General features: G+C 35.8%; 1 protein-coding gene across 7 annotated transcripts in view; it reads left to right on the top strand.

Annotated features, from left to right (window-relative positions):
* KDM6A (lysine demethylase 6A) overlaps positions 1 to 24,103 on the top strand; it is a 211,797-nt gene that overhangs the window by 148,878 nt on the left and 38,816 nt on the right. For all 7 annotated transcript variants that reach the window (XR_005559737.1, XR_005559740.1, XR_005559741.1 and 4 more), the window contains 4 exons: positions 15,648 to 16,423; positions 22,561 to 22,690; positions 23,397 to 23,502; positions 23,740 to 23,945. Coding sequence is in view for 3 of the 7 variants with exons in the window: in XM_039368138.1 (XP_039224072.1) it covers positions 15,648 to 16,423; positions 22,561 to 22,690; positions 23,397 to 23,502; positions 23,740 to 23,945 (1,218 nt within the window). In the remaining 4 variants the exon portion in view is untranslated. The remainder of the gene's footprint in view (positions 1 to 15,647; positions 16,424 to 22,560; positions 22,691 to 23,396; positions 23,503 to 23,739; positions 23,946 to 24,103) is intronic.

A 24,103-nucleotide genomic window follows, 5' to 3' on the forward strand; every position in this document is an offset into this window, starting at 1 on the left:
CCTGTAGAGACTAAGTCAGCCAAGTTGCATGCCTCTCTCCCTGGACCAGGAACCCAGTCACGACTTAGTCTTTTGCCCGAGAGGACACATTTGCTTGGCTCTAGTCCAGTGGTTCTCAACCTTTTTATACGGCGACCCCAGTCATAAGGATGTGGCGCGCATGCGTGGGGCCGCCCCCATGCATGGTGCGCATGCGCAGCGGCGCCCCCTGAGGGAAAAAAATGGCAGATCGCGTTGTTTGGCGACCCCCGTAAAATGGTCGTTCAACCCCAAATGGGGTCGCGACCCAAAGGTTGAAAACCGCTGCTCTAGTCAGTTCTGTGGACTGGAAGGGGTGTGGTTTCATGTGCTGCCTGCATCCCGCAGATGGGCTTTGCTTGTTTGCGTGGACTGGTTTCTAACATGCCGCGGACCGGTCCATAGACTGGGGCTTGGGGACCCCCGAAGTAGACCATGTTAGAAAAAATATCAGCTGTTACCCAGTATTTAGAGCACAGACATGCTAGTTCAGTTGTAAAGTCTAAGGCTTTTGTCGGGTGACTGGAGGCTGCAGTTTGCCATTCTGGGGCAATATTTCAGTATTCAATTTATATGCTGCTATTTCATCTAGTGACAATTCTAGGCAGCTTACAATCATTAAAAAAATTAAAATATCAAAACAAGAAGTAGTAACATTAAATTAGTTTAAAGTTAACAAAAATGAGGGAAAGGGGGCAAGATGCACATGGGGGAGAGGTGGGGGGTTAGTTACTTACAGAATTATGCCACCTCCATTAGGGCTCCAAACCAGTTGGTAGATCCAGGTCTTCAGGCCCTTTTGGAAGACCAGAAAGGTGGTGTGAATCTCACCTCAGAAGGGTACAATGTCTGTCTGGGCAGTTGTCATGACAAAGTCGCAGAATCTTCTCCATCAATGAAAAAAGACATAAGATAATTGTGGTGCAATTCTCCCTCAGAGTATGATGATTACAAGTTGCCCTCTGAAGGTCCTCCCTCCTAGTTTGTATATAAACTTTCTAGAATCTTAGCATGGATTTGCTCAGGAAGAAGTCATTCTCACAATATATACAATACATACCAATACAAATAGGACAGAATTATTGGCAGGGATCTCTCAATCCTCCTCCAAAATGTATGGCATAAGATGGAAGCAGGAGGAATTCATAAGACACAAGAAGCTTGTTTGACGAGGTCCCAGCATTCTTGTTGTTATTGCTTCAGGAGATTTGTAAGACAGAACCAGAACACACACACACACACACACACACACACACACACACACACACACACACATATGTATATGTTCATTGGTTTACTATATATTTGTTGCAAAAGTATGTGAACCTGTAGGATTACTAGTTCATCTGAAAAGGAAAGTAGATTCAGATGTTTCATTCAATTGATGATTGGGTGTGAATGTGGGATGTCCTATCTTATTAAACAACATAACTCTGGTATTCACCATCAAAGTCTGATCTCCACAAAACAGACATGTGGAAGTTTGACATGGCTCAAAGAAAGGAAATTTTTGAACATCTCTGAAAATCAGTTGATGTCCACTATGCTGAAAAAGGCTACAAAACTATTTCCATAGAGTTTGGACTCCACCAGTTCACTGCCAAGCAGATATTGTACAATAAATAACAGTTCAACACCAATATAACCCCAGGAGTGGTTGACTAACCAAGATCATACCAAGAACAAGATGTGTAATATTCCAGGAAGTCTCACAGGGGTCTAAGACAATTCGCCATTGCCAACTCGCTGCAGCCAACTCGTCACAGGACAACTCGCTGCGGAACAAGAGTTACAGTAATATCAAATAAATGGTGGAATAGAATCATTAAGGAAAGGATACAAAAGGAGGGACAGAATGAAATGTGAATGACAAAAATTAAAATATTTGTTTATTTTAAATAATTAAATTGAATTGTTAAATTGTTCTGCAGCGAGTTGTCCCGCAACAAGTTGGTCGTGGCAAGTTGTCCCATGGCGAGTTAGCCACAGCGAGCTGGTCGCAGTAAATTGACTGTGGCAAATTGTCCCATTCTGTTTCAGAGAACCCCAGGATAACATTTAGGAAACCTTTTTGGATTGGCAGATGTCAATGTCTATGAAATCGTAATCAAGAACACATTGAACAACAGTGGTATGCATGGTAGGGTTGCAAAGGGAAAGCCACTAATCTCAAAAAGAATATTGTTTCCCATCTTCAATTTGTGAAAGACATATGGATAAACAGAAGGCCAATAAAAAAAAAATTGGGGGAGACAAATGAGACAAAATTTGGCTTGAAGAAAAAGTGTTGTTTGGCAAAACACTACTTTCCAATATAAAAACCTTAACCCATTTATAGAATATGGCCATGCCAGTATCATGGTTTGGGCCTGCTTTGCTACCTCTGGATAAGGGTAGAAGTATGGTCTATGCTGCAACTATGAATTCTGAACTGTACCAGCAAATTCTATTGGGAAATGAGAGAGAATAAGTCTGTGAACTGATCCTCAAAAGTGGATCATATAGCAAGACAGTGATCCAAAATATATGTCATGCAACCATGGAATGATTAAAAGAGAAGAAAGTTAATGTTTTCGAATAGCCAAGTCAAAGCCCAGAGCTTAATCTTATAGAAATGTTATGGAAGGAGCTGAAGCAGCCAGTTAACATGAAAAAGGCCACCCACATCCCTGAGCTGAAGCTGCTATAAGGAGGAATGGCTGAAATTCCCCCAAGACAATGTGCAGGAGTAATCAACAGTTAACAAGAAATGCTACAATTATTGCTGCCCAAGGAGGAAACACAGTTACTGAAAAGAAAGGTTCACATACTTTTGCCATGCACAAATATGTAGCTTTGGATTATTTTCCTCAATAAATTGGTGAAGTATAATGTTTCTGATTCACTTGTTTAATTAGGTTCTCTTTATCTGGTTTTAGGGCTGTGTAAAATGTTTTGGGTCATATTTATGCAGAGTTCAAAACCTTTAAGCTGCACTGTGTATAATAGTATCAGTTGGCTGGCAAATGCTAACAGGAATGAAATGCACAGGGAAGAATACTGCCTAGACTTTCCAGAATGGGTCAAAACTAGGGTTCCAAGGTGAAGTTGGAAATACCAAGTGAAAGAATTAGAATAATGAAGGATTGTCTGGAAACTGAAGGCTTGAGGTAAAGTCAATCAAAGGCTTGTTGGGCCTTGGACTCTCACTGAAAGAGTACATCCTTTTTGAAAAGCCAAGTCTAAAGCTATAAAGTCAAGAATAAAAATAGGAAAATACAATAATTGCTTATGCATTCCTGACACTGGGAAGCTCCCAGGACAAAATAGACTATATTTTAGCTAGAAATGTCAGAATTTCTTCAAAGATGAAAAGATCTGAGGTTAATATAGAAATTGTTGTCATAAAGACATTGAAAAAACATGTGAACATTATTAGAGAGCAGGGTCCACTGGGTAAATAAACATATCCAAATAATAATATTTGGACCCATTTTATGACCATTATTGCCGCAGTTGTTAAATGAATCACTTCAGTTGTTAAATTGATAACATGGTTGTTAAGTGAATCTGACTTCCTCACTGACTTTGTCAGAAGGTTACAAAAGGTGATACAGTATCCCGGAACACTGCAACCGTCATTAAAAAAATGCCAGTTGCCAAGCATCTGAATTTTGATCATGTGACCATGGGGATACTGCAATTTTTTCAATACTGTTGTAACCTCAAACAGTCATTAAGCAAACGGTTGTAAGTCGAGGACTACCTATACATTAAAGCTAATTGTGCGGTAACTTTGAACAGTCACTAGATGAACTGTTGTAAGTCGAGGACTACCTGTACCTATTTTTTAAACAGTGACAATCAGAAGTGAAGCTGATTGTGCAGTAACAAGATGGATGATGGGGATGGGTGTCACAGGGTCTTTTGGATTTGGAAATAATGGTGATGTCAGAATGAATATTCAAGGCTTTACAATAGTGTAAGAAGATAATAATATAAGAAAATAATCAAAGAGGAATACTATAGAATATTGTATAAGGTACTAATCAAATATATCCAAATATACAATAACACAAAGAAAAAAGACTTAGTGAAGTTTCTGCCAATCATAGAGAACTCCAAAGAGAGAATGGAGATAGACAACTTCAAAGCTAACAAATATCCAGCACCTCCTGATTAGTTCTATATTTGAGGCTCTGCTCCATGGAGGTTTCAGAGTAGTCTATATAGATTCTGAATCATTGTTTCTCACATGTTTGGGATGGTTTAATCTCATTGAGGTTTGCCAAATCTATCTTATTTTGTGCTTAGAAAGCTTTGCTGAATCTTGCCAATAATGAGACCATCAAGATTAAGGAGTATCTTTAAATATAAGGTTACAATGAGACCATCTCAAAGTTAAGGAGTACCTGTTTTCCAGATTTTTGGATTGATGTTGAGAAAGATCATTCTACCTTACACAGATGTTCCACCAAGGACATTGCAAAACAAGTATAGCCAAAGCATAACTCTTTGGTGACTAAAATAAATGCTTGTTTAATTCTGCAATATGTATTCAACCATTACATGGGAATATAAAGTTCTATGTATTGTTCATCTAACATAAAGAACGATTTACCACTATCCAATCCTATTTGTCAATCTTCTAATAAAAGCACTAGACTACAAGAAGCAAAGTTTGAGTATTTGAGCAAAATTGGAGAGTCTTCTTCATGTGACACAGTGATTAATGGGGTCTGAGCCCATGCAGGCCATGAGGCTTTTATTTAAATAAACTGAAGGGAATATTACCTTGGTCCCACAAAATATGTGGATGGTGAGCCAACAGTGAGTCCACTCCCAGGACTAACCAGAATGACAACATGCCTGTGCTAATAATGGGAAGTGATAGATTCATTTATTAATCATAAATACCTGCTCATCTCCCCCAGAGTGACTCCAGGACAAAACCACATATTAAAACAATACAAATATAAAAAAATCACATTAAAAAGTAAATAATATAAAAGCAGAGATACAAATCTAGGTGAAGTATGGATAAAAATAGCCAGCTCAGCAGTAAAGCCATCTAAACATGTCTCCAGTTGCCTGAGAGCCCCAGGCCTAATGATATATAATCAGATCTTGAGACCCTTCCAGGATATGAAAAGGGGTGGAGCTAATCTAATTTTGGGGGAAGGGAATATTCCATAAAGCGGGTGCCATGACAGAGAAGACATATCTCCTGGGGCCTACCAAATGTAGATTGCTGGTTTGAATTGGAACTCAGAAACAAACTGGTAACCAATACAACTTGCTAAGCTGAGGTGTAATATACACTGTTCTAAGAGCATATATATACTGCTGCATTTTGTACCACCTGAAGCTTCCGGATACTTTTTAAGGGGCAGCCTTGAATTCACAAACCAAATGGATTTATGAACAGTAAATAGCCCCTTTGTAAGTAGAGCAGAACATAGCCCCTTTGCAAGTAGAGCATCATCTTTATAATTAATATATTATACATAAGAGTTTTGATTTAGCCATGTTGATTTTCCTCTTGGATTCTCTTAAATTGGTAGCGTTCCTTGTGATTGTACAGAGTTGATTGATGAAGGAGTTGGGAATTATAAGCAATGGAGTGACTTGATATGTGAATTGTATTGAAACTGGTAGTTGCTGCATCTCATTTACTGTAAAATAAAACTAGCTGTATTTTAAAAAAGAAAACCAAACTTTATTACATATACAGTGGGGCTTAGATAAAGTAATATCCATGTGATTACAGCTGACAGTTTGTTTAGTGGTGGCACTACAAGGTAACAGAAGAAAAATTCTCAGTAGCTGGAGAGAACTGCTAATACGAGTATTATAGGCTGTTTAATCTCAAAATGATATGGCATGTTTACATCTTCTTTTTTGGGGTGAAATTTTCTTTTTCTGTACATTGAAAAGTCATTGTCATCTTCTGGTTAAAGAAGGCATTTTTCTAAAAATGTAGCTCAAGATTCTTTTTGAATATATTTATTTATACTTTACATCTACAAGTGAACACACAAAACAGTTTTGTCTTTGGTGAAGGCTTGGATTTCTTTTCCATGAATTCTTGAGACACCTAAGAAGTAGAGGAGATGCCTTGTCTTCACCCTATTTGGACACAACTATGGAAGGATGCTGTATTCAGATTTCCAGTTCAACGAATAATAAGGAAAAGAGTTTGCGTTACTGTAATATAAGAGGAATGTAAATTTCTTGTGGACTTCATACTCAGTTGCTGAAACACCTTAATTGCAATATGTATAAGAGCTGTGTTGAATCAAATCCAAAGAACCTGTTTACCATTCTGTTCTCAGAGTAGCCAAATAGATGCTTATGGGAAAGCCATAACAAGATGCAATATCATATCTTCTTGCTTAGCTCCCTAGCGCTATTATTTATACACATATTCCATGAAATTTTCTAATCCCACTTTAAATTTGTCTAACTTTACGTCTTGTGGTGAATTCCTTACTTTGCCCAAGTGTGAATTTCTTATTTTGATTTGTCCTAAATCTCTCTCCATCACTACTGTTCAGCTCAGTTGGATGATTCTAGTGTTGTAACAAATGGATATAAGCTCCCATCAATTTTTTCCTGCAACATTCATAATTTTATATATATGTGTCACATTATCCCAGCTTCTCAGATTCACTCTTTTTTAAAGAACCTGAAATACAACTTTTGCTGAATATTATTCCATCCCATGTTCATTCTGCCCCGTGCTTCAATCAATTAGGTGATTTTTTTAAAATTTTATTTTCCTAGTAGGTATACAATGTATTAGTATTCTTATTAAACTGTCTTCCCCAACCAGAAACTTTCTCTGATCTGTTATACTACACATATCCTCCTATTATGAGATTTATATTCTCATCTTAATTTTTAAAATCGCTGATTAGGGAAGGAGAAAGAACTTAATCCCAGTATGTTATTATTTGTTTTTAATGTCCTGAAATAGTCTGACCATTTCCAATGACTCCTTACTCTTCTCTGAATAATTTATGAACAAATTAAAGGGGAATTGCTATCAATTTCCATTATAAATTCTAGTAATTTCTGTTTTGTTCTATTCTGTGTAACTATATATTGAACTATAAAAGACTTCTCTTAAGATGTCTATTTGTGGATATTCTTAAAGTCTTTTAAGATGAGAGTTATTATTGCTAAAATAATTGATACTTGTTATAAATTAGGAATTTGTCAGTGGAGTTCTTTTCTTTTGGTTATAATGGGTATTTATAGTTGTATTTTCCCTTTCTACTGGGAATTGTTTTCATAAGTGAACTACAAAGCACCAGTTTCCAATAGAATATTGAGTACAGAGTAACTAGGAGGCATGAATAATTAAAACCTATAAGCAACTTTTTAGGTATTTTATATGAATTTGGATAACATGCAAACTACTTTTAACTCGCCTATGAACCATTTCAGGAATAATTCTATGTGCGTTATAAATAAAGGTTTTCTTAGCATCCTCTAAACTTTTTAGAAATAAGCTATTTCCAGAGACTTCCCTTTCTACTGTGTATACTGTTATATTCCCTTTTTTTGGGGGGGGAGCACAGAATTAGCATGTTCTCTCTCCATCAAGATGCAATCTATGCAAAATCTATATTTCCTATTTTATTTTCCTAATTAATTTTGACACTGGAATTTGTCCAAAGAAACAAAACACCCAAATAAATAAATAAATGATGCTATTATCCAGTGACTTTAATTGCAGCACCACCTTTATTATACCTCTTTGCACTTTATGACCCAGAAAACTTCCTTTGTGAAACTGCTAAATTTAGGAGCAAGCTTCCCTTCAGATTAACATTTTTGTATCATTTGTGTTTGGAAAAAGGGTAGTTGTTTGAATCCTATTTCCCCTGTCAGAGTTTGTTTATTCTGTTAGACAGTGCCCGTCACCAACTGACTCTGGGTTGCTTACAATATATTACCATAAAAAATGAACACAAACTAAAATAAGATGGGACTTGGTCACTATGTACAGATAGGAACAAAAACATATCTAACAAAACTACACCACTTTAGCCATTCCTTCCTATTTATTGTTGTGCTGTAAAAATGAACATTTTAAGCATCTCATATTGCAGTATTGGTACAGCTCTAGACGACTCTTAAAAAACTTCCAGTTATAATAAGAATGTGCAGATGGTCAGCAATCTAGGTGCCTCCCATTATAGCTGGTTCAACTACCATAATAGTCTAGGAGCACATTAGTTTTATGCTGAATGAGGCTCTTACATTGGGGCCAGCCACTGTGTTTTTGCTACCCTATTGTCCAGAATTTCTATCATTAACCATTGACTATTCTATTGTAGATTTTCCAAGTAGTTTAGCTTCTGCAGGAGAAATCAAAGAAAAATAATCAGGTTCCCTGATTCTGCCAAGTAAAAACATTACTGTTTGAATTGTCAATCAGAACAATTCAGTCTGCTTGCTATATTGTTTCTCTGAGTTCCTAATATACATAATATATTCTTCAGCACTTGTCCTTGCCATTCCCGAGACTCCTCATTCCTACTAATTTGGCCTTAGATAAAAATAATAAATCTAGTTTAGTATTGAAAATATCAATAATTTTATCTGTTTTTTTTTCTTTCTTGTTGAAATAAATAGTGGAATGTTTCCACCAGAGGTTTCTTAAATGGGAATCCCATTGCCATGTAATGACAGCTTGAAAAAGATGATCTATCTGGAAATTAAATATCCAGATATATATCAGTAGAAAAAAGGTTCCTGTAATCTGGAAAAGTTTGATGGGCTTCCAGATCATGTTTAAAGAAATTGTTGCAGATTTCTACTAGAATACCCTGATAAATTTTTTTTAATTCCAACAAAAAGATTTTTGCAGTTGACTTTTGATTCTACTTTGCAGGCATTTTATTAGTAGTTATTCCACTTTGCTGGAAATCAGAATCCACCCATTGATCTGAATTTCCATCTCTTTATTCTTCACCACAGCAGGAAAAAGTTGGTTTACTGGTGAATGAGTTCCTTCTCTTCACTGTAACTTCCACTTTCCCATTGCTAAGGAGAGCTAAGTAAAGTTCCAATATGACTGATTAATACCATATTTATTATATGATGATGACTTCATTAGCTGTAGTCCTCGTATTTTAGAGTCTTTCTAACTTAATTGGCTTAGTACCAATTGCTGGGTTTCCTTTGTGTGACAATCTATATATCAAACTTTTACTTATTTGCCCAAAGCATGGAGAATCGACCTTGTGCAATATTTGTAGCAGAGATCATTTCAGTTTTGAAGGTGACTCCCTGTCATCATAGAGGTAAAATGACACTTTGCCAACCCTTTGATTTGTGAATCTTGTAGATGTTTTTCAAGATGCTTCCCCCCCCCTTTTATTCTTTGTACATCTATGCTCAGAGTTTGATTCTGTTATTAAAAGTTTACTTCTAATATACTTTTTCCTTGCTGCTTTTCATGTGCCTGTGAATCACAATTGTGTTTTTACCTTCCCCTGTGAAACATTTTTAAAAGGACTAAGTATCTATTTTTCAGTCAAAGGAATAGGTCTGATGAACATATGTTACACTACACAAGAGACACTAAAAATTTGTGCTGCTGAAACTCAAGAATACGTATCAAACCCTTACAGAAGAAACAGGTCATGACTTTTCACAAAAAAGACATTTCAGGAGTGGAGACAGTATATTCTTGGAGGACCTAGGGGATGGATTTATTAGATTTCATTTTATAAATACTAATACTCAGTACGAGAAGTAAACAAGACAGGGTTCAACTTGTAGTATAAAAGCATTTGAGAGAGAAATAGAAAGACAAATGATGCCTTCCTAACAAAGATATGGATGCAAAAAATTATAATGTAGATGCTTTTCAAAAAAAAATAATGCACACTAGGCCAGTAAAAGATTTTTCAATATTTTAGGCAAAAATCAACGTGCTTAAATTTGAAGATTATAAATTGAGAAAGCTAAACAAAGAAAACTGTTGGCTCATGTGGTAACTATGCGTTTAATTTAAAATTGAAGATCTTTAAGGTTATGGATTTTTTCATAAAGATAATAAAAATGTGAATTTTAATAATGTAAGAGTGTGAGAAAATTAAAATTAAATGAATACATTTTTCCATCACAGGACAAGGTTCTTTAAAGAATGGTTTAAATTTCATTTGGCCTTATTTCTAAATTATATCATTTTCTAGATTCACATAAATATACTGTATCATAAACTAATAAACTAAACCCATTTCACAAAATATACAATACACAGTGAAAATAAGCCCTGCTTCACATGTAACATGCGTGCCAGTGCTAAGTCTTTAATTGTCTTGGTAAATCATTGTATGAAAAAATGCAATGATTCAGCTATATTTTACGTGCAAGAAGGAATGGCATTTTTTTATTGCTGAGAAGATCTTTAAGACCTCTGTGAAAACATTTGAAACAACAATTTTAATAAATTACAGAGAAGTAACATTACCTACTGCATTTTGAGATGACAATATCAGCCAATTTGTTTTGATAGGAACTTGCCAAGTATTGGGAGAGAGTGTTTTTTAAAAAAACTAAGGGAATGAAAAAAAAAAAGATAATGGTAGCTTTGAATATTCCCATTTGTTTTTTTTCCCTAGCAGTTAATATCAATTTCAAATTACAGCAGTAATAGTAATGGTAATAGAAATAATTAAAAATAACAATTGTATATAACTCAAAGTAATAAATTTAAAATTACAAACATTTTGGGGAAACATTAATTCATGCATACATTTGTTAGAAAAATAGATCTCATATGTTCAGTAAAAAGATAACACTTCTAATTTGCTAGAGATAGTTTTGGAGTTATTACTGAGAAAAGTGATAATAGGAAGATGCTGTTCCCTTTGTGGTAAAGTCTCTTGTAAACAGAGAGGTCCGGGAGTAATAGAAAGCAAACACTGACTATCCAACGATAAAGTAAACCTGCTGTGGTTTATTCTCCCTGAAACCTTAAGCATTCAGGGTCAGAAACTAAAAACAAAATCAGACTATTTGGATATATGCAGTTCAACCCAACTCAAAACTAATGTTATAAAAAATTCAAACCAAGAAAGAATGTAGGTCAGGCTGCAGCAATCTGAGGCTTATTATCCAGCTTTTCACTAGTAGGCATTCTATAATTCCGTACTTTGGAAGTCTCTGGCCCCTTCCTTTTTTCTAAGTTAGGCTTTTTAATTTGAGAAACCAGCTCTGTACCATGCCTGAAAAATGAGCTGGATCCCAGCCAGATAGTATAGAATGGTGTACGAGCCTTGATCAGATTAATTCCAACTGGTGCTTCCTCCACAGGCTTGAGGTTCCCCCTCCCTTTTTTTTTTCTTGTTCCTCTGCAGCTTGATTGCAACCCCCACATCCTTCAGCAGAGCAGCCTTTTAAGCTTATCTAGCTCTGAGACTGCAGGAACTTACAGTCAGGAGCTGTGGTTTACTTAAGTTCACCACATCCATTTCAAGTGTCTAGACAGCCATCCCAATCCAGGATGATCCAGTCTATTTTCTCTCCTTTAGTTTTCTCTTCTTAGTTTTCTGTCCTCAGTGATATTGTGTCCTTTTAAGAGAAGTGAGGCAAATCAATCACTTTCTAGTCAGTTGACATCCCAGTTTGGTGGAATTAATGAATTTTCTGAACAATATTCAAATTCAAGCTGCTTTGGAGCTATTGATTTCAAAAAGACATTGAGTAAATTGCAATAATTTACTTTTGGAGTACATACATTTCATTGTACACAGCTGATGACCTCCCTACCTGTATACATTTGGGAGATTTGGGAGATTGGGAGGAGAATTCCAAGGAATTAAAAAGACAAATTCTGGGCCTGCAAGGAGTAAAATATGTAGGTATTTTAAAGGGGTTAAAGAATAATGCTCAGTATTGCTGGTTATTGGGCTCCAGGGCTCCAGGTGAACGGCAGAATGTTGGAATAACCTATAGGACTTGTAGACAGCTTTGTGTAAGGAATTATCTCTAGGAGGATATAACTAAAATTGTATAACAAAAAGTATAAATTTTAATAAGAGTCATATATTAGTCAAAATTAACCATCCCAAAACAATCTAATCATTCATGATATCAAAATATAGTACGCACTAGTTATCGGTCTTCAGAGGCCTTCCAGAATAATTTAGTCTTGGCAATTTTTTGGAAGTTATCAGGAAAGGAAACACTCTTCCCATTGGAAACAACTATTCTTAGGGAGACGTTCCCACAGAGGACACCAACCTCTGCCAAAACCCTCATAGATATTTGGGACAAGTAGATTGTACACAGAAAAGGCATTCTCAACAATTTCAAGTTTCAGTTCATATAGGGCTTCATGGTACCATCCAGCAACTTGAAGCCAGTGCAGCTCTTATAGCAGCAATGTAACGTAACAAAAATAGGACCAACCCATAGGCACACATACAGCTGTATTCTGCACAGTTGAAAGAAATTTCAAAAGTGGTCTTCGAGGGCAGCCCCCTGTAGGATAAATTACAGTTGTCCAAGCAGGATGACAGGTGACAAGGATATGAGTGACTATCCTCGATGTAATGGATCCCAGAAAAGGCTGCAATTGGCAACAGCTGAAGCTGGGCAAAGAGCTGGAATGACTATATATTTCTAGTTCTACCTTTAGATCATGTCTAGATTCACACAACATGCAGAGGGGGACTCGTTTGATCTTGCACTTTGTAGAAATATAGCTGAAGTTAAACAGAAATTTTATACCCTCAAATCAAGGCACAGAGCAGTAGTTTATGTCAGTGTTTGTTCAGTGAGGCTGGCTGCTCTACTTGTCTACAACTAACTCCTGCCCTATACCTCATATGGCTCCATCGTTCATGCTATATCTTAGGTAAATGTCTCAATTCTTCCTATGGGCACATAAGTTTTCTGGTAAGTGGGAGAGGCATGAGTTATATCAAGTAGCTAGGTGACTGCAACAACTGCAACTGGGAAAAATTATACCAAATCTGTTAACAGATCTCTGCCCAAAGAGAAATGTAAGTATTCTCCTATCCCCATTTTTTATAGTATGCAAACCAATTAATAAAGCATTGAAGTTTAATCAAGTTTAATTTCTTATTTGTTTTTGCCATTATTTAAACACTATACAAATAGAAGTAGGATGGGCTATATCATTTTAAGTTTATTGCATAATACAAATATTAATTAGAATAAGTTATTAAGATTTAGTGTCCTGTTAAGTATAGCAGGTTTTGGTATTCCCATTAAGGCTTTCATTATGCTTTCTAACATTAAATCTTTGTCTTCCTTCTCCTTCAGAGAAGAAAAAGAGTTAACTGGGAACAGGATTTGCTCACTTTAAAACAATAATCAAAGTACATTACATTAAGTAGAGCATTGTTGGTAGTGAAAAAGGCCCTAATAGCAGGGGTGTCAAACTGCCGGCCCAGAGGCCGGATGCGTCATGCAGAAGCGGCGCCCACCCCATTGCCGGCAATGCCAAAACAGTCCTGATATGTCACGCGACATGTCTGCCTAATAGCCTTAGTCAAATTTATTTTATTGCTGATGTTTTGCTGTATACTTATTTCAATAAAGTTTAATAAATGTTGTGCTACATTGTCCTGAATTAATTCTCAGACTTATTGGTATATTTACGATATTTATTTTGAGAGCTTTTTTGACATATTTTGTTTCATATGGCCAGAATTTCTGCAAAATGTATGGTTGCAACTGATGATCAGTTTGTCTACTTAACATGTAAAGATGGTTAAATTCTAAGTCTTTTGATCCTTGACTTTTATTTGTACAGTAATTATGGATCTACAATAACTGGTTACTGTTTTAAAAGGTTTATATCCAGTTCTTTTTTTGGTTGGAATAAATCCGTGTATAATACAGAGAACTTTCTTGTAAACATATGAGATTATTTGCCTTGAAATGTGTACGTTAAAAAAAAATCAAAGGATATCCAAAGTTCCATAGATGAGCAGACAAAAATTATGTTCTGGGGTATGTGGAGATACAGTTTTTAAATAATTTTATAAGTTGTAAGCTGATAGGATTAATTAGTGGGTTAGAGTATACATAATTTATTAAGTAATATATTCTTTGAATTATGAAATCTGGTCAATAATATAAAATAATGAAATTGTGCCAGCTCTGTCCAAAAGCCACAAAATGGACTTAATAAACCATGAGATCAGTTTGTTTTATTTATCAGATTTATATAGCCACTCATCTCACCAACATGACTCTGGGCAGCTTTTAGTAACTATCAGGTAAAACAATGAAAACCAATTAACCAATAGAACAGACCAGTATTTACATACAAAATAACTACCTTGCAGATTGCCCATTTCAGGTCTGCTGAAAACAAACAAACAAAAAAAAAACAGGTTTTCAGAGATTTCTTGAATGCCAGTAGGATAGACACTAATCTCACTTTGGGGTGAATGCTGTTCCAAAAAGTGAGGGCCATAGCAGAAAAAGCCCACCTCTTGTGTGCTGTCAGATGAAGCTTTTTAGCAGATGGTCTTATAACATACCCCTTCTGCTGGATCTAATGGGTCAGGTAGATGTAAACAGGGAGAAGCAGTCCCTCAAATAACCTGGTTCCATGCCATGTAGGCCTTGAAAAGTCAAAAACAGTACCTTGAACTCTGAAGCAAACCTCCAACCAATGCAGTTTGCAGAATAGAGGTGTAATATGTCATTCTAACGATACACATAACTTCCTGTGCTTTGGCATTTTGCAGCAGCTGAAGCTTCCAGAGGCTCTTCAAGGGCAGCCCCACGTAGAACACATTACAATAGTTCATTCAAATGGTGACCAGGGCATGAATAACTGTGACCCAATATCATGATCCAACTTTGGCACACAACATAAAGCTATGCAGAGACCTTCCTAGCTTCTATGAGTAGGAGTTGTGAATCCAGAAGGACCTCCAGATTGTGCACCAGGTCTTCTAAGACAGTGCATCCTATTCAGTACCAAAGATGGTGAGATCCCTGATCAAGAAGGTCCTCAAACCTAAAGTGACTCAGTCTTCCAATGTTTAGTTAAAGGTTGTTCTCCATCCAGATACCCACAAAAAAGCATTTTTTTTATTTATGCATGCATGTTTAATTTGCAATTAATAAAAGTTAAAAACAACTTTTATTAGTCATGTGGCAACTCGCAAAACTGTTGATGGGTGGTATATAAATTGAATTAATAAATAAAAGTTTTGCAAGTTACCATTTGTGACTAATAAAAGTTGTCTTTAACTTAGGCAGATGAATTTCCATTATAAATCCAGATGGCTAAGCCTTTTAATGCTTTCCACGGTTTTAGAATTTGAGCTGTAATAACTACCATTTGTCCCACGTTGTTTCTGAGAGTGGACTTCTATGTTATAGTTTATTTTATGATGCTGCTACAGCTCTTTTGCAGGGATTTGGAAGCTTGAGATATGAGGAGAGATCTTCTGATACTTCCTTTTCAAAATAAGCTTTTGAAATTCATGTTTTCAAACTGCAAGTTGAAATATTGAGAACTGTTGAAAAACAAAATATTGAACAAACTGCTGGGAAAGTATTGAAGTTATATCTGCTTCCTAAGCCATAAAATGTATGTTTAGGTATTTAAATAAAATCATGTTTCTTCTCTCTAGGGGCTTCAAAAAAGTCAGAGTTCACATTTGGCAGGTCCTAATAGTGAACGACCTCTCTCTTCCACTGGGCCTTCCCAGCATCTCCAGGCAGCTGGCACTGGTATTCAAAATCAAAATGGACATCCTACCATGCCTAGCAATTCAGTAACACAGGGGGCTGCTCTCAATCACCTCCCCTCTCACACTGCTACCTCAGGTGGACAACAAGGCATTACCTTAACCAAAGAGAGCAAGCCTTCAGGAAATACATCAGCAGTGCCTGACATAAACAGGCATTCTGGAGAGACTCTTAACAGCACTGCCAGTGTAGAAGGACTTCCTAATCATGTCCATCAGGTGACGGCAGATGCTGTTTCTAGCCCTAGCCATGGAGATTCAAAGTCACCAGGTTTACTTAGTTCAGACAATCCTCAGCTCTCTGCCTTGTTGATGGGAAAAGCCAATAACAATGTGGGTACTGGAACCTGTGACAAAGTCAATAACATCCATCCAACTGTTCATACAAAGACTGAGAATTCTGTTGCCTCCTCACCATCTTCAGCCATTTCCACAGCAACACCGTCTCCAAAATCTACTGAACAGACTACCACAAACAGTGTTACCAGCCTTAACAGCCCTCATAGTGGACATGCAGTTAATGGAGAAGCATTGGAGGACTCTCAGAGCCCCATAAAAACCAATCCTCCTCTTACTGGACACAAACCTAATTCCCCGATCATACCATCTATGTCGGTATCTATATATCCAAGTTCTGCAGAGGTCCTGAAAGCATGCAGGTAAGTGCACAAACTCTTTAATTGCAAGTAACAATTTTATATTGTATGTACTGTATATCCCCCCAATACTTTACATTTTATTTAAAGAAATAAAAATCATTAAATTGTACCATAATAGATTTAATTATATGTCCCATTGAAAATGAATATGAAAATATATACAATAACTTCATTTAAAAATGAAACTTATGAAAATATATACAATAACTACATGTTTGGATATGTATTGAAAAGGTAATTGAAGAGCAATCTTACCCCTACCCAATGTTATAGCAAATTCTGGCAGAAGAAATGGAATAGCCACCAGGAGTCAGAATGAAAACGGCAATATATACAATGGATATAAAAAGTCTATACACCTATTTAAAATGGCATGTAAAAAAAATCAGACCAATATAAATCACTTGCATTTTTTTCCACCTGTAATATAAGCTATAGGTTTAGAATTCATTTGAAAATCTGAAATCTTTTAGGGGGAAAAATGAAAATAAAAAATAAAATCACAATAATGTGGTTGCATAAGTGTGCACACCCTTAAACTAATACTTTGTTGAAATACCTTTTGACTTTATGAGAACATTCAGTCTGTTGGGGTAGGAGCATGTCAGCATGGCACATCTTGCCTTGAGAATCTTTGTCCCCTCTTCCTTGCACAAGCACTCCAAATCTGACAGATTGCAAGGACATCTCTGTACAGCCCTCTTCAGATCACCTCACATATTTTCAATTGGATTCAGGTCTGGGCTCTACTTGGGCCATTCCAAAACTTTGTTCTTCTGGCGAAGCCATTGTTCTGTTGATTTGGACATATGTTTTGGGTCATTGTGGTATTGAAAGGTGTACATTCCTTTTCATCTTCAGCATTTTAACTGAAGGTTTTGTGCCAAAATTGACTGATATTTGGAACTGTTCATAATTCCCTCCACTTTGAATAAAGCCCCAGTCCCAGCTGAAAAAAAGCAGCCCGAAAGCATAATGCTGCCATCTCCATATTTCACTGTATGGTGTATTTTTGCACAGTATTGTTTTTGCATCAAATATACTTTTTGAAATAACAGCCAAAAAGCTCAGTCTTGGTCATAACACATTTTCCCACATGCTTTTATCAGATTTGATGTAGATTTTTATCAGATTTGATGTAACGGGGCTTGGATGTTTTTCTTTGTAAGAAAAGGCTTCAATCTTGCCACCCTATCCCACAGCCCAGATATGTGAAGAATACCATGGGAGTGTTGCAATATGTAGTACACAACCAGTCCTTGACAGAAATTCCTATTGCTTTTTTAATTTTGCTGTAGGCAGTTTTTTCTTGATTTTTCATAAATTTTGGAAGAACATCCAGTTCTTGGTAATGTCACTGTTGTGCCATATTTTCTCCCCTTGTTAATGACTGTCTTCATTGTGTTCCATGTGTTCCATTGTGTTTCACTGTTGTTCCATGCCTTGAAATTTTTTTCTTCTTCTCCTGACTGATACCTTCCAACAATGAGATCCCTTTAATGCTTTGTAAGAGCTCTTTGCAGACCATGGCTTTTGGTATAAGAGGCAACTGAGTAAATCTTAGTAAATTAGTATACTAGTAAATCTAGTAAATCCTACTAGAACAGCTGAACTTTATATGGGCTTGAACAGAGTCACTTTAATTGATGATAAGTGAGTCTTGACCATTATTTACCATCAATTTGAATGTGATTGGTTAATTCTGAACACAGCCACATCCTTACTGTACTTATAAGAAGCTGTGCAGACTTGTGCAACCAATGTAGTGTACATTTTTATTGTTATTTCCGCCCCCCCCAAAAGATTTTAGTTCTTCAGTTGAATTGTATAGCTTATATATTATATTAAAGGTGCAAAAGTTCTGAAGTGATTTATCTTGGTTTTATTTTTTCACATTTCAAAACCCTGGCATTTTAACAAGGGCACGTGAAGACTTTTTATATCCACTGTAAATATGGTAAATGTTCATATTCTCCTTTGCCCCACTGAAATCATTGGGAAAGGATTGGTTTTATTTAAGTTGAAGGAATCTCCTCTCCCAACATGCCTTCCCTACATGGAGCTAGGCACAAAGTACACTTTTGGTTCCTTTTCTTTTTATCCTGGGCCACACTTAGGGGGTTTATTGTTCACTTTTCTAGAGATTGGTAGATTTTTTTTTCTGACTTCTGGCCAGCCTGACTTGACATCTAAAGAATGAGGTAGTGGTGTTTGAACAGCAATACATTAACTGCTCTAGAGATTCCATTAGAAACAAGGAATTGATTATCTTCCTTGTTCAGGAGAACAGAGCAACTTAAAACACTTGGAGTTGAAAACAATTCCTTGTAGCTATGTGAGCCTGCTCTTTTGTTCCCCAAAAGAACAGAATTGCATGGCTAAAAGAAAGCACTGTAATTCTTTATGGAAAAAGAGAAGTTTTACATTCTGAATGATATGTCACAACCCACAGACTATCTGTAAAGGATTGCTTTGGGATTCTGCTCTGATATTTTACCCACCAAAGGTTTTTATTTCTGTATTAAAAAGAACTGTCAGTGTTTTATAAATTCTTCACAATTGAATCTGATTTTATTTCATTTCTGTTCTGTAGCTATTTTAGATTTTACTCTACAATTTGTTTTCTGGTTAAACTTCTGTTGTATAAAATAAAATGTCAGTCTGTGGAGAAGTATAGAAATATAGCAAATAAATACAGAAATGAATATATGTCTTCAGAACAATTACATTAAAGAGCACAGCTCAGTGGAGTACAGGGTAGAGTGCTGTATATTAAAAGAATTTACCGTAAACAAATATTGCAAGTGATGAATCATGTAGGAATGAGAAATAGAAAAATAGGTACTGACAAATTATTGAAGCATATTAAATATGAAATTGTTAAAATTGAGATACCACTTCTTATACAAATACAATTGTATTATGTTGCTGAGTTCTGCTACAAGCTAGAGAAATCTACCAACAAAACTTCTAAGACCTGGGAACAGCCCAGGAGAGTGGGCATCACATGTATCTCTCAGGTGAATTTATGCCAGAGAGTAGGGGCAGCAACAGGGAAGGGATGCTTCCTCAGTCCTACAAGGTGACAAAGTTTAATTGAGGGGACCTGGAGCACACTCAGTCTGCCTAAATATTGCCAGGTGGACAGAAATCTGGAAGCAGATGGTCCATCAGATAACTGGGCCTTACACCATGAAGGGTTGTAGAGATAACAACCAACACCTTCAATTGCACCCATAAGTGAATTTGCAGCCAATGCAGCTTGTGAAGCATGATATATGGACATCATGAGAAGTGCCCATTACTGAGAGCCAATTTAGTCTAGTGGTTTAGGCACCAAGGTAGAAACCAGGAGACTGTGAGTTCTGGTCCCACCTTAACACATGAAAGTCAGCCAGGTGACTTTGGGCCAGTCACTCTCTCTCAACTTACAATGGCAGGTGACAAGTCCAAAAATTTGACCCTACAGATATGGGAAAATTGAGGGGGGGGAGTGCCCATTACTGCTCACGCTGCTGCATTTTGAGCCAGCTACATCTTCCAGATGATCTGCAAGGACAGTCCCATGTAGAACATATTGCAGTAGTCCAGATGAAGTTATACAGAGGCTCTCCTGATCACTGTTGTGACCTGCCCATCAAAAACAATAGCGTATTAGTCTTTAATAGGGAAGTGAAATCCATGAAAGATGATGGAATTATAATTCAGTGATGGAATTATCCTCAGTCTAAGGGGGCCAAACAGCCACAGCCATTCTGTCTTCTCAGGATTGGGCTAAAGTTAGTTCCTCCCTTTCCAAACCTGAATAGTGTCTAGCCACTAGACCTGAGTTAGTATATGGACAGCTTCACCTGCGCAACCCATGGTTGAGATGTAGAGTTCTGAACTGATGGATATCCTTGCCCAATGGTTTCATGTAGATGTTAAGGAATAACAGAGTTGAAAGGGATCTTGGAGATCTTCTAGTCCAACTCTGTGCTCAAGCAGGAAAATGATTGTCCAATCTCTTCTTAAAAGATTAAAGAGGAGAGAAGAGAGAGTTGAGTCCAGAATTTTCCCCACAAGTGAGGGATCACAGATGGAGTCACTCCCTTCCCATCAACACAGACTGGAAACAAATACTATGGAAGGATGTAAACCACTCCAGCACAGTTCTTCCCACTCTCAGCCCTTGCAGTTGGACCAAGACAATAGTCTGGTCAACAGCACTGAAAGGATGGATACATCATCACCTCACCCTAGCCTGGCCAAAGATAATTGACAAGCATGTCTCCGTAAAACACCCCAGTCTGAAACCCAACAAAAATGGCTTTGGATAATTAATTTCCCTTAAGATCCAGAACCTTCCTCACAAAGGGAAGATTGGAAATTGGATGATAGCTGCCCAAAATGGAGAAATACAATTATTTAGCTTCTAACATCCTTAACTGAAATAGAGTTCAGATAGAAGTAATGTTGATGCTGTGATTATGAACTAGCTGTGAAGATATCTAAATTTTATAAATGAGTGCATATGATTATGAGGACTAGTCATAAGTCACCTTTTCAATGCTGTTGTAACCTTGAACAGTCATTAATCAAATGGTTATAAGTCAAGGATTACCTGTACCGCAAAACATACAATCCATTATACATCATTGCGCCTTATTAGAATCCGGATTCTCCAGCAAGCCCCCAGCACAGACAACAAAGTTGTGTATTTCACCTTGTTTTGCTACATTAAGCTTAACGTAATATACTTTTAAAATATATTTACTGTCAAAATACAGTTTCTTAACAGTTTGCTACTGGAATATAGCAATGCTGTTTCTAGAGCTACACAAAAAAAGATTAAGCCATGTATACTTACAGTTTGTAGGTCTTTTTCTTGTGAATTGGACTAAATAATGGTTAATAGTATTTTTCTGTTACACCCATATTTGGTGTACACAGTCATACGCCAGCTACTAAAATCTGGGTGCTATAATTTTTCTTGTATTTTACTAAAAAGGATTAAGAAGGGGAAAATATAGTTGGGTAACTAGTTGCTAGTTATTCCTTGCCCAGATTGCTACAACTTAATGCAATAATGCAATATTGTATTAAGCTGTGGCAATCTGGGTAAGGGAAATCTCTAGAGTTGTGCATTAGTAGAATACAAATAATGAGTAAACCAAAATCTTTGACTCCTAATTTTGCTTCTAGAAAAGCAATTGGCCATTGATGGCTATACTCTCAAAAATCAAACTTAATTCAAAGTTGTTTGTTGAGTTTTTGTTTATTGAGTTTTTAAAACAGAAAGTTGGATTTTATTTGTTCATTTCATAGCAAACTATATCTGTTTCCTTCAGTGGAAGGAGAAACTGAACATTATCCATGAATTCTTCCAGTGTACTCCAAAGCAAGTTTTACTGGAAAATATTGGAATAAGGAAATAAATTGATTCTATTAGAACAATGTTTCCCAACTTTGGCAATTTTCAGATGTATAGAATAATGAGTATAAAATGAAGAACCTCTTCCAAAGTTAACTCTAAGAAATAAGTGTCTTAGTTATGATACTGAATCTGGTAGGCATTTTTTAAATTATTTGTAACAGGAAAGCTTAATTAACTTGCAATCAAATTATTACGTATGAAAATATAGTATTCCTTAAAATATTTCAAAATATTTTCCAAGTTTCATAAAGTATATTAAAAGTTAAAGTTGAATAATTTGAAGCTGACAATTTTTCCTGTTTCATTAATAAAGTGTTATCCTTATGTAATATGTAAAATATTATATCTCTTTAATTATAATAGTGCTTCTTAAGATGAGGGTATTGACTTGGACATGACATCCTTTATTCACGAGTGTAAATCTGTGGTATTTGTACTTTTTTACACATGTAGATAAAAAGGATGTTCTCTATAAACAATCACAGTTTATTTTCTTTTTAGTTTTTGTTCTGTTTTGTAGCTCTGTTTTTATGTCTGATCTTGCAAACTAAAGAGGGATAAGGAATGCCTTTCTAACTAAATAAATATTGAAGCCCTTCATTAAATATATGAAGAATATATTTTTCCAAGCTTAAAAATTATTTCTACAGTTTGTGTGCAAAGTAATACATGGTCTTTATTTTTGTGTGTTTTATCAGGTTTTAACTATTTTGTTTCTTAGGAATTTGGGGAAAAACGGCCTATCAAACAGTAGCATTTTATTGGATAAATGTCCTCCTCCAAAACCACCACCACCTCCATATCCTCCCTTGCCAAAGGATAAGTTGAATCCACCTACACCTAGTATTTATGTACGTATTGTCTAGAGATGGTTATAAAAAGTATGACAGTGCCTATTAAAAGCAAAATCTAGTTTAAGGTATTGGATAGATTTTCTATTATCTGTGATTCTTGCAGCTTATTAGTATATATAGTACAGAAAGCTACTCTGTTTCAGATTTTCCAAAACAATAAGATTTCCATTGTCATCCCAGTATTTCATTTCAAATAGATTTCAAAAATGGTATATTCAATAACCAGACTGTTATTTAAAAAGAGAAAACAAATTTACCACACTTCTTTCAGGAAAGCTTACATACTCACATTAATTTAAGACATTAATTAGGGAAATAGATTTAGAGTGAAAAGGAATATTATACTTATAAATATCCTATCATGCATAGATATTTCTGTATAAAGGTTATCATATAGACCTATTTATTTCTGTACTCTTCCAAGTATAATAAAGTTTATTATTTCTTAGGCACTTTAAAAATTCCAGCTATATACAATATGTTGAATTATTATGAAATTTTATAGGCCCTCTGAACATCTGATTATATCTTTCTTTGAAGATTATTGTTGCACTGTTTTTTAATGCATTAAATGATCGTTTTTATGACTTGAATATTAATGTCATGAAGTCATCCTTGAAATATAATCAAAGGACTAAATCCAGTTTTATATTTTGTAATAACAATGATATTTAAATTACAGTGTTAGTTTCTATTTTTGTAGCTGGAAAATAAGCGTGATGCTTTCTTCCCACCTTTACACCAATTTTGTACAAATCCAAACAATCCTGTTACTGTAATACGTGGCCTTGCTGGAGCTCTTAAATTAGGTATGTTTGCTAAATAAAAATTAAATTTGGGACAAAGGAGACTGCTTTTATTTTTATCAATATTTGCTAAGGAGACATTATTGTAACGAGACATGTTATTATATTTTAAAACAGCATTTGCTTAGGTTGGGAATAATGCAATATTTTTTGTAATCTCTGTTGGTAATGTCTGTAACTTTTTCTGCTATTGTATTAGGAAAGCTTTTTGCTTTATTAAACACATTTCCTATTTCTTAGATCTGGGACTCTTCTCTACCAAAACTTTGGTAGAAGCTAATAATGAACACTTGGTTGAAGTAAGGACACAATTATTGCAACCATCAGATGAAAACTGGGATTCTACTGGAACAAAAAATACATGGCATTGTGAAAGCAGTAAATCTCAGTCTACAATTGCTAAATATGCACAATACCAGGCCTCCTCATTCCAGGAATCCTTAAGGGTAGGTACTCATTTTTGTACTGACTGAAGGTTATTAATTTTTTTGTGGCTGAAAATTTTATATAAATTAATTGTAAACGCTTACAATTTCAAAAAATACTACAATACAATAATGTATAATAATATTTAAGCAAAATAAAGAATGTGCCTATATGTTGT

Source organism: Crotalus tigris, unplaced genomic scaffold (assembly GCF_016545835.1).
Source record: "Crotalus tigris isolate CLP2741 ecotype Arizona unplaced genomic scaffold, ASM1654583v1 scf7180000017601.7605149639:7615979, whole genome shotgun sequence".
NCBI classification, from domain to species: Eukaryota; Metazoa; Chordata; class Lepidosauria; order Squamata; family Viperidae; genus Crotalus; species Crotalus tigris.